Source organism: Tripterygium wilfordii, chromosome 4, assembly GCF_013401445.1.
Source record: "Tripterygium wilfordii isolate XIE 37 chromosome 4, ASM1340144v1, whole genome shotgun sequence".
NCBI lineage: Eukaryota > Viridiplantae > Streptophyta > Magnoliopsida > Celastrales > Celastraceae > Tripterygium > Tripterygium wilfordii.
The window spans coordinates 13,615,669-13,627,265 of record NC_052235.1 but is presented as its reverse complement, the minus strand read 5'-3'; the positions used below and the strand labels follow the sequence as shown (position 1 = coordinate 13,627,265).

General features: G+C 36.3%; 2 protein-coding genes across 4 annotated transcripts; both read left to right on the top strand.

Annotated features, from left to right (window-relative positions):
• The first annotated feature begins 251 nt into the window (after positions 1 to 251).
• LOC119997991 (afadin- and alpha-actinin-binding protein-like) lies at positions 252 to 6,349 on the top strand. Of its 3 annotated transcripts, none has more exons than XR_005468144.1 (16): positions 252 to 438; positions 527 to 558; positions 714 to 825; positions 919 to 1,016; positions 1,322 to 1,418; positions 1,503 to 1,592; positions 1,708 to 1,770; positions 1,925 to 1,999; positions 2,082 to 2,147; positions 2,223 to 2,300; positions 3,448 to 3,558; positions 3,645 to 3,722; positions 3,828 to 3,947; positions 4,569 to 4,612; positions 4,699 to 4,797; positions 5,986 to 6,349. XR_005468144.1 is itself a non-coding variant. In XM_038845246.1 (16 exons), exons 1-16 carry the CDS (start codon positions 403 to 405, stop codon positions 5,992 to 5,994), a joined length of 1,137 nt encoding a protein of 378 aa, XP_038701174.1. In that variant the 5' UTR covers positions 252 to 402; the 3' UTR covers positions 5,995 to 6,349. The 3 variants fall into 3 exon arrangements, 2 of the variants coding, with proteins under 2 accessions (XP_038701174.1, XP_038701173.1); XM_038845246.1 differs by having other exon boundaries at positions 4,699 to 4,726; XM_038845245.1 differs by lacking the exon at positions 5,986 to 6,349 and adding an exon at positions 5,784 to 5,979 and having other exon boundaries at positions 4,699 to 4,726.
• Positions 6,350 to 7,956: 1,607 nt separating this feature from the next.
• On the top strand, positions 7,957 to 8,644 carry LOC119996990. The gene has a single exon (XM_038843765.1). The coding sequence runs from the start codon at positions 7,957 to 7,959 to the stop codon at positions 8,617 to 8,619; it is 663 nt and encodes a 220-aa protein (XP_038699693.1). The 3' UTR covers positions 8,620 to 8,644.
• The last annotated feature ends 2,953 nt before the right edge of the window (positions 8,645 to 11,597 follow it).

Genomic DNA, 11,597 nt, shown 5'->3' with positions numbered 1-11,597 from the left:
AAATGCTTGAAAAAAAGGTGTATCAAACGGGCCTCAATCAGTTGCAAGTTGCAACTTGCAACCCACTGTCACAGCCCAAAGTCCGGCCCATGTAGATTAAAGTAACATTTTAAACGTCCAACCAGGGAAAACTAAAAACTTCAGCACACGTCACGTCAGATGATTGGTCTTCGCCTTCCTTAGCAACTGTAAACTTCAGCACACGCGATTATTTCTATTTCCTTTGAAAACTAAAATGACAAATAAAAAAGCTAATTTCAAAAATTCAGACTGTTTCTCACTTCTCAGATCTATCTGAATATCCCTGCCAAGTCCAAGTGACTCAGACATTCCTTCTCTGAAAATCTCTCTTGAATTGATATTTTTTGACGACGAATTTCTCCTCCGTCGTCTCTCTCAGCAATGCCACCACCGACTGATGCAGACTTCGATCTCAGAGTACGGTTCTCCCTCTCTACCCTCGCAAATCCACTTCAATTTCTCTCTTTTTCGTTACTTAAATAATTTCTATTTCTCTCTTTCTCAGTCGCCACCTCCATCATCAACCTTCGTAATCGGGTCAGTCCCTCTCCATTGCTGCGTTTGGATGTTTCTATGTCACTGTACATGCTTCCGCATTTGCAACATAACTGAGTTACTCCTAGGGTTTATCTGTAGATGTACATATGTTTGTTATTATGCGTTGATTTATCGGATTTTGAGTTGGCGTACAGGGATTACACATTTGCCGAGGCTGGAAACTTGGAGCATTGTGCAAAGTACTTGAACCAAACACTCGTTATCTTTGGATTTCCGGCCTCGCTTGATCTGTTTGCCAATGATCCGGTGCGTTTTTGCTTGCTTACATATCTTTTGCACTGCTGGCATGGATGCTTCTGCCTTGTGAAAGTATTTTCCCTGATACGTTCCCTGTCTTAGGTTTCAATTGCCAGGACGTGCAATTGCATGTACTCATTGCTACAGCAGAGGCAGCGGGATATCGAGTTTAGAGACTCTGCTAATGATCAGAGAAATAGGTATTTTATCATTTTAGATTTTTTTTTCCTTAATTGGGGGAGCAAAGATATGTGGAACAACTAAATATTGAACTGATTTAATTGCAATGTCCAATTTAGTTATAAGCAGATTTTATTGAATTATGGAATCGGTTTGGGTCCAGTTTAGTACATGTCAAATTCAATGAATCTAGGTTAGTTTTTGTGTCTGTTACTTGTTCTCACTTTTGCTGTTTATGAATGCTTCACTAATCGATACTATAATTACATAATTATGATTTAAAATTTGACATCAGTGTACTGGCATAATGTTCACATGTATATAGGTTACTGTCAGACATATCAAGATTAGAGGCCAAAGTTGAGAGGCTTGACACACAGTTACAATCCAAAGATAGGGAGATTGCGACAATTACAAGAACGGTTGGAAGCTTGTAGTTTTTGCTCTATAATTATGCTAGCTTGCTAATGTGGTCATTATTGCTTATGTAAATATTGTATGATTAGGAAGCCAAAACTGCAGCTGCTCTGAAGGCCCAAATTGAGAAGTTGCAGCAGGAACGAGATGAATTTCAGAGAATGGTTATTGGCAATCAGGTTAGGACTTAGGCCACTGCGACTCATCTGGAGTTTCTACTTATTTTTGGCTGTGAGTGGAGGACAATATACAAATCCTGATTTGTATTTCTGTGATATGTTGATGCTGCTAAAGCAAGTGCGGACTCAACAAATACATGAAATGAAGAAAAAGGAAAAGGAGTATATAAAATTGCAGGTAAACTCTTCTTTTTTCTTGTGCTATCACATCCTTTAAAGAGTATTTAGAGGTTTTTATTGTTTAAAGGCAATAATCATGAGATATAATTCATATGAGGAGGACAAGCTAATGAGTAGGATTTGATTATGAATTTCTTGTGTTTTACTTGCAGGAGAGGCTAAACCAAGTTTTAATGGAGAAGAAGAAGGAGTCAAAGTCTGGCATGGAGATCATGAATTTGCTTCAGGTATAAATTGAATAAATACCGTGCTTTATGAGTGAAAGTAGTTTGTTTATTGATTTGATGTCTTTTATGATAACGCAAACAGAAAGAAGGGCGGCAGCGCGGGACTTGGAATGGAAAGAAGACTGATAATGACTTCTACAAAAAGATTGTATGAAGCTTGATTAACATATTTTTTGAGTTTTATTGCTTCCATTTATCTGTGTTTGATGAAATATATCGGCAGGTGGATGCATATGAGGTGAAAAATCAAGAATTGATGACGGAGAATACTGATTTAAGGGCGCTATTACGATCAATGCAGGTTGAATTTGATAATCCCTTGTTGTTTACTCACCAGTTATATGGTTTACTGGGCGCGTATGTTAGTTTAGTAAGCATTGTACTAGTATGTGAAAGTACCTTTAAGAGGTTGATTACACAACATTACTTTATAGCAAATGAAATCATGCAGCTAAACTAAGGCCTGATTCCGTCTGTTTCTATTTGGCCGGATCAAATATGTGATTATTATTTCTCAGTTTCTTAATACCCCAGCATATTAATTTCCTCCATTTCTCTCTGTGTTTTGTGAAATTTCATTATCCAATTTTTACATATCTTAGTTGAAAATTTGTGAATCCCTTTGCTTCATAGGACAATCTTGAGAAAGAACGGCTCCCTTTGACAGAAGTGTTACTTTTTTTGACACAAAATCTTTACTTAATTTTTCTATTTCAGTAAAATAGATCGGTGAATATTTTGGTTGTTCCTGACTTGATTATGAGGTCTATGTGTTTTTTTGATCTATAGCAATTGGATGCCCTAGTGGAATTCAACTTTGAAAAACATTGTTAGTTGTCTGACATGTGGATGCAGTATCAAGTTCTGTGTTCATACCAAATTGATTGTGCGTTGTTCTGCTGATATAGGTGCGCATGTCATTGAACTCTGAAGATTTTAATAAACGCTGTCAAGGCTCTCATGGCAGTTGTAGCACATGTTTCTATTTCTTTTCTGTTTCTACCTGCTTAATGCGCCTAGTGGCCTAGTCCTATCCCTCGTTTGGTGTTGTATCATAGTCCCTTGCTGGGAAAAACAACCTTATCAATGCAGGCCAGTGCTTTTCTGAATTCTGGTTTATTTTGTCTGAGGCGTAAAGGGTAATCAATTCCTTTAATCTCATGTGCAGTGTTCTCAATGTTCCCTTGGCCAAACTGATTTATTTTATTGATTTATGTGTCAGACACTCAGACCCCATGCTGTTTGGGTCAAAGGCTTTGATGTTGATGAAGTGGATAATTTTATCAATGTATAACATGATGTTACCCATGGAACTGTGAAATGGAAAATTTGGCATTGACATGTAAAAATAAAACTGATGTGTAAAACAATATATAGCATCATCATGCATGAAGATGACATTTTAGTTTCTTTAGCGATGAAATTTAACAGGCATGCCTGGCGTGTAGGTGGACATGCGCGACTTCCTAAATGCTCCAAATGGATTGTCCAAGCAATCTTTGGCTGTCAGTGAAAGAATTGAAACTGATCGTTTACAGTCTCCAATGGGGGGAAGGACGGTGTGGGAATTTATTTGGCAATTGAAAATATGCTTATTTACTGCTTTGGTCTAGTAATTTATGCAAGTTTGAATGCATAATCACAGGATGTCTTTGATTTGCCATTTCACATGGCTAGAGATCAAATAGAAGAAAGTCTCCGAAATAAAATGGCTTCCATAAAGGTATTAATTCTTTTTATTCTCAATAATTTATAATTTATTTTGTAGCCGGGTCCTGTTGTTAATAAATTGTTGACATGTTTTTATTGTTTTACTTTTAATTTCAAGGAGCGCATGGTTGAGTTGCAAGATGCACAGAAAGGAGCAGAGGTTACTTCTGAAGCAACTGAGAGGGAGCTTGAGCTGGAAGCGCAACTTGTTGAGGCAAGAAGCATAATACAGGAGCAGGTAGTATACCTTTGTCTCAAACCTGAAACAAGATGTGATACATTAATGCTTGCTGTTATTTAGATTGAGTGGATAAATAAGGGGTTTTTTTTTTGTTTTTTGGTTTCTTTGTAATTATATATTAATGATGTGGGTATCCCCTGACAGAAAATATCCATTTTAAGATGTGTCATGTTTGTTCCTTCATAATTGTAGTACGAGCTGTGTGCACCTTATTTGCTTCACCAGTAACTTTTTGCTTCACTAGTATCATCTCGTTTCCTTTAATTTATTGATATAATACTAATTTTCTCATCTGGCTATCATGTGTTTTGCCTATCACTACTACAGGAATTTTGTTATTTGGTTCTTTTGTTGAGGATTTAGGTTTCCATTTCCTATTTCTAAAAATATTTTAATGGATAGTCTTAAACCCGGTCATACGTTTATGCTTGAAATTGTTTTCCCCCTGTTTCTGTAGTATCCATTAATTTCAACTTTTACCCCTGTTTTATGATCTGAAGGGCAAGGGCTTCTGGTTGAATGTCAAACACTGCGATATCTTCTGTGTTTAATATTGCTACTTTTTTTTATTTGGGCTTTTCAATGATCAGATGAGCTATTGTTGTGGAATATTTGCAGGCTTCAATTATGTCCAAACACATTGCTAAGTCTGAGAGGCCCAGGTATCACCCATATTCTTTTAATGTTCTAAACACCAGTTACATTCTTTATCGAAAAATGAGTTGCCATTTTTTTTTAAATTTTGCAGGGAATCCATCATTTCATCGCCTAATGAGGTAGTACAATAACTTGTTCATGAGACTTCTGTCCACCATGTATCATCTTCATCTTGCCAAATTAATCTGTGGTAAATCTGATTTTGGATGCTCTATTTTTGTCATTGCAATTCTTCTTTTTCATAACAGTTTCTCCTTTTTGTTTCTTCTTTTTCATATCATCTGTGCTTTTGATATAAGCATATATGTTTGAAAATTACTAAAACCTGTAACATTCATTAATGAAATTCTTGGGAGCAAATATCAATCCCCAATGTATTTTTGGTGTTCTACTCCTATGTGGGTGAGTTGGATAGGTGTTGAATCCCCCTGGTGTTTGTGCAAATTGGAAACCAGGAAGCGCTTAGGACCTCTAATACATATGGTAACATAGGTTGTCGTTCAGTCGTTCTGATTGGGATATTATTCACCAGTTGGTGATTCTGCTTTGGAAAACGTTTGCTGATATGAAAATATTTTAAGTATGAAGCAAAATAAGCTGGTTTGGGCTGATTATTCAAATCTTATTTATCATATAAAGAAGAATAGTAAAAGAAGTATATATGGTGACTGAGATGTGGATTGGAGCGGAGATTGTTGGCGCTTTTATGCTTTTGGAAGGATGTTGAATTTGCTACACATGTAAAATCCTAACCTGTTGTAATAGGAAAAATGTTTTGAGAAAATGCTAGTTTAGCTGACCTATAGCTGTCATTTAGTAAAAACCTTTATAAAATCCTCAATGCTAGGTGTGTTTACCAGAGTTAAGAAATTCATTAGGGTTAATGCCAAATTGCAGTAGACTAATGCAAAATATAGTTCAACTTTGTTCCTTCAGAGTGGTGGTAATGTCGTGGGTGGTCCTATTGTTTTGGATTTCTTAAGACAACTCTTCAACTGTAGTCCTTGGGCTTAACGTTGTGATTGGCGTTTCTTATTTTTCATGCTTCTACTTATTTTTGCCGAGCTTGCACTCACCTCTAATTGCCTCTTCACCTTTAAGCTTTTGATGTGACATTAGCCTGGAACATTGTTTTAGTTATTCATTATGGAACTTTTTTGAAAATGTCTCTTATAGAAGTACCAGAACTTCGATTGTTGATCTCTGAGCACAATGAAGTTGCTGATATTCCTTTTTGAATACGGGAATTATAGAACTATAGCAGCACTTGATTATAGAACTTATAGAGGAATTGACCAAGTGGGGAGCAATTTTGCATTTTCTGCTATTGTTTCATCATATTACGGGTGTTGGTTTAACCATCTCCCGTGACATTCAGGGAGTATGAGGTCAACAAGCATGCATGGTCTTCTGTAGATTTTTTGCATCCAAATGAAGATGGGTATGTGCCACAGTGCCAGATCCATGGCAACCGGGCGAGTGTGTAAAGTATGGGTTGGTGCTCCCAACCTGAGCGAGCATCCATCATGTTTCATTTGGTATTGTTGTACAACCTTGAAGAAATTATTGTATGCTGTGAAGCTTATGCAACTACTATGTTGCAATTTTTCAGTTATATTGTATTCTTCCTTGTAGTCAATGTTGATTCACCCAGTAATATGATGTTATATTATATCAACTCAGCTTTTGATACTACCTCAACTTTATATAATGTACTTTGGTTAATGTGGGATCCTCACAAACCAATGCTTGTATTATGTTTCAAAGCAAATTTTCTTGAGAAAACGCCACCAAAGATGAAGGCTGTTGAAACTTCCAATCCCTATAATTCCTTCCTTTCATGTATGCACCTTCCATCAATCATTGTGTTATTTATTTCTATTTGATTTGTCAGTGCATTGCATTGTATTGATACGGATTAGTAGTTCTAAGTTTAGTGAACCATTTTGGTGGTAGTCTAGTTGGTGAATCTCTCTTGCGTCAAAATGTAGACTCAGGAGTTCTTGTGTTCAATTCCCGCTAAAAGTAATATTTTATGGTCACGTAGGTGGGAAACTTCTATTCATGAAGGCTTGATAACTCGAGTTTAGAACCATGTCAGTTGTCTAAAGAACAAATTTGTGTAGCGTCGTTCTCGATTATTAAAAAGAAATCATGTCCGTTGTTCAAAGAGCAAGTTTGTGTGATGTGGTTCTCGAATATCACAAAAAAAGTTAATGTTAGTGGTCCAAAGAATAAGTTTGTGTGGCGTCGTTCTCGATTTTCAAAAAAAAATTCATGTCCGTTATCCAAAGAACGAGTTTATGTGATGTCGTTTTCTTTTATCAGAAAAAAAAGCTCATGTTAGTGGTCCAAAGAATAAGTTTATGTGGCGTTATTCTTGATTATCCAAAAAAAACATGTCCACTGTCCAAAGAATAAGTTTGCGTGGCATTGTTCTCGATTATCCAAAAAAACTTCATGCTCGTTGACAAAAGAACAAGTTTGTGTGATGTCATTCTCGATTATCAAAAAAAGATCATATCAATTGTTCAAAGAACAAATTTGTGTGGTGTCGTTCTGGATTACCAAAAAAAAATTCTCTAAACCTAATAAAGCATATATTTGTTAATAAAAACAGAACATTTCTGGTCAATCAACAATTTGGTCTCTCTCAATTCCAATGAGATGCATAAACCTTGAGGAATTTCTTTTTTTCATTTTTAAATGTTTCACTACAACGTGGGGGCAAGTTCTGTTTTCCCTGTAACTAATTTGTTCAACGTATCAACCCCCTCTCCTTAGAGCATCCTTATTAGCTTAAAGAAGAAGGGAAAAAAAAAAAAAAAAAAAAAAAAAAAAAAAAAAAATCCCAAAAGTCAACTAATCATATGAGTTCGAATTCATGGAGTCAATCTTAAGAGTCTCTCTCTCTCAATAAAAGTTGGCAAAAGATAATTAAAATGTACAAAGCAAGAAAAGGTAGGCCATGTCTTAAGGGTTCGGTAAGTTGCACCCAATGATGCAAACACAACCGACCAACATGACAATATTGCTTGTCTATAACAAAAGGAGAGTCAAGTCACTCAAACTTGAAGCAAACCACCCTTCCTTCAATAGGATACACTAATAATGGAAGCAATATTAGCAAGTCAATTCTCAAAACATATGGATCATGTACCCTTAAACCCCATCACTTCCCCTATTAAACCGGACAATCTCCAATCCTCCCAATCCCTCTCTCTCTCTCTCTATCTCTATCTATATATATATATATACACACACAACTTTCTTGACCTTCCCTGCACAACCCATCTTCTATATCATCAACAATAATTGATTTCTACATTTTCAAGAATATTCAGCAAGCATGGATGTTGAGAATAATCACAAGAACAGGAGGGAGAGAAGACAATTATCATCACTAGTACTTCAAGGGGATGATGATGATGATTATAATCTCTTCTTTGATAGAGTGATTTCGAGGGATTCTTCTGTGGGATGCTCTTCTCGAATATATTACTGTCATAGGAGCACTGAAGGAGTGCCATTTCAATGGGAAATGCAGCCAGGGACACCTAAAGATCCTCCTCAACAAGACTACTTAATCCCACCACTTAGCCCTCCACCTGCCATAATCAATTCAGGGATGCCTAAACCATGCATTGATCGCATCGAAGATCGTCACAAGGCGTCGTTTCGATCGAGATTTTGGTTATGGCTTTCCAAACACAAGACGAAAAATCGAAAAATTAAGACCATCCATAGAAATGACAGTGGAAGTAACGTTGATCATAAAAATGAAGCAAGATTGGATTTCTGTGGTGGCTCATCCGATGGCGGTGAATCCATGGGGACGCCGCGTAATTCAAGGTCTTCCTCTTCATCGTCATCATCATTGTCGTTCTCTAATGGCCGTTCGAGGCACTCATCGAGGTTAGATAGTCCGGCGAGGGAGTCGGTGGTCGGACATTATGGTTGCAGTCCTTTGAATTTTAATTCAGTTCTTGTCTTTGTATCAAGGAGAGTTTGATGGATATAATGCACAAATATGTGTATGATTATACTGTATATAGGCTAAATATTGCTTTTGCTTGACGTTGTTTAATGTTATATATATACTTCTTATTTGTCCTGAAAAATTATCAAAAATATTTATAATTAGTACAATATATTAATATTTGAATTAATTAAGCTAAAAAATTCTATGAAAGTATATACAATATGTGTTAATAATATGGATCATCTGAAAAAATATAAACATTTTAGGAATAAGAATAATTTTGAGTAGGAGAGATATGATGGCAAAATTAAGGCATTAAAAGTTAAACTTAGCTTATACTCTGGAATTTGGCAATATTTATCAGAAAAAAATATTATGTATATATATAAGGAAAAAAGAGTGATGCAATTATGTTATGTAGATACACATAATATGTATCCATACATACAAGTATGCTCACATGCGGACGCCCACAAGTTGTAAACTTACGGGCTTCCGATTTCTTGTTAAAGCAATGGGGCTCAAATCAATAGACCCCGCTAGAAACATATATTAATATATTGTATTTGTTAATATATGAGCAGATTTCGCGTGACATGAGCGGACATCGGCGTGAGGAAGCGAAGATAGCATAAATGGTTTGATAGCACAAACGACGATGAACTCGAATCACAATCTTGGGACTCCAAATCGCGACTTCGTGTCAAATTGGGATTTCGTGCCGGCCGATGAGATGAATGAAGAGGAGATGTCATACGTGCTTTAGGCGAATTGGTCGAGGATAGTTCGTTGTTGGAGGGGTAGAGAGGAGGTCTAGGGTTCTGGTGAGATTGACTAAGGAGAGGCGGAGGTGAAGTTTGACAAAGAGAGAGGATTGGGTGAGGGGTATAACACATGTGAAGTGGGATTTTTTGTGACTGAAATCTCAACCGTTGATGAGATCGGATCGATGAGATTTCGGTCCATACTTTTAGTGCGTACAAAAAGAGTCCGCATAAGAGAAAGTTGATATATATATGGGAATATAACATTTTGAAAAAGAGAGAGTCCACAAATTATTATTTTAGTCAACACGATGAAAAATAATCACAAGATGTAGAGGGCTAATCTCAACGTTTTATATAATATAAAACATATAAATTATATTGAAGCCAAGTATGCATTTTTAGAAGTAAGTCTTAATTAAGAACCAAAGGCTAAATTGGTCAAATTGTTTAAGGCTAATTACATAAATTAGGGAAAAAAAACAAAAATTAATAACGGATTATTTTCTTTGTTGGTCTGATTTAATGGGATTAGGTGTACGTAATTGCATATCTGAAATCCCCAAGTTGATATGAATTTATTTTCTTCCTATATATGGAAATATGTACACACACAAACTACTTAATAAGACCACAAGTAATGAAAAAAAATAAGAAAAAAAATGGAGAGCAGAAGATGGAGTACGACTCATGAAGATGGAAAAGCTACTTCATTGCACCAAGTTGATGGTGCCTTCTTCAACAAAATCATATCAAGGAATCCATCAATGGATTTGTCTAATCCAGATTACGATCCAATCGCGGCCGCCGTTCCTTTCAATTGGGAGTCACAGCCGGGATTGCCTCGAGAGGACCTACCGATGAATGAAACTATCCGACCGATTCATCTCCCACCAGCATTGCATGGATCCAACATACCTAAGCCGAATATCACTCACACTGGGTCTAGGGTTTCGGTGATCAAGACAATGAAAAAGATTCAGAGGGGCATCAAGGATCAAGCCAAGCATCTGAGTGTCAAAGTTGATCATTATGTCACAAGAGGGGCTACTAATAGTAAACATTACTCTAAGGACAATCAAGGGTGCTCGAGACCTACCAATGATTTTTTCGGAAACTTTGATGAAAACTATGATGTTTCTGCTCGTTTTTCTCGAAATTCGAGTTCAAGTTCTTGGTGTTCTTTGGTATTGAAGCCATCTAGTGGTGGTATGCAATTGTGCAAGTCACCAAGGTTGTCCAAGACCAAAGTTAGATCTACCATAGATGGCTTGGCTAGGAGATTTGCTAAGTTGTCCTTTAAGAAGCCTAGTTGATTAGCTTGGGATTTGTAAGATGTTCAATGCCCCGACAATGGCTTCCTAATTATTGTTATATTTGAAGTATTGGTTAGACAATGTTGTTGGAAACACAAAAATGTCCCACATCGGTTAAGTGAGAGTCAACCATGTGGTTTATAAGTTTAAGCGGGCCCAACTCCTCTCAATTGTGGATAACTCTTTTAAGGATAAAATTGTGCGGGCTTTAGGTCCAAAGTTCTCCATATTTTAAGAATTCCAATGAAACATGTGTATAGTTATTTTCTTATTTATGGTTCTCAGAACATACAATTATTATTTTTTGTGTTTATCATTGTGTGCAGAGGTTTCTATTATATGTTAATTTCTTCGTGAATATCTCTCTCACATATTAATGTGGCTTTTGATCTGAATTTGCTCCCCCTAGCAAGAGAAGCAATTTCCGATGGACAGCTATCTAACCGAATAGACCTTCCTCTAGCAAGCTTAGCTATTTGCGCAAGGAAATGAGTTACAACATTGTCCAAGTGATTAATATATTGACGTTGAGAGATACCAATACTACCCATAAGGGACCTAGCTTTCTTAAAAAATGTCCAATTTTAGAGTCTAAATAATCATCCTCTTCCAAAGCGTGAATAACATTTGTAGAGTCCACTTCTAGAACAAAACCCGATAGCTTCCATCCATAAGACTCCGTAATGAACAACTCACTGCTAAAAGTTCGACAAATGTTGATCTTATTTCATTAAGATGATCATGTTCAGAACAAAATCACAACATGTGAAGTTACACAAAGTCTAGCTGCTACAGTTGACAAATCCTCATATAAATCATTAATTGATATGCAATGCCATATATGAATCAAAGTTGATTGTTTGAGACTTGTGAATGTTGTTGTTGCATAAGAGCAATCAAACTTAAGTTGAAAATGTTTTTCTTTCCC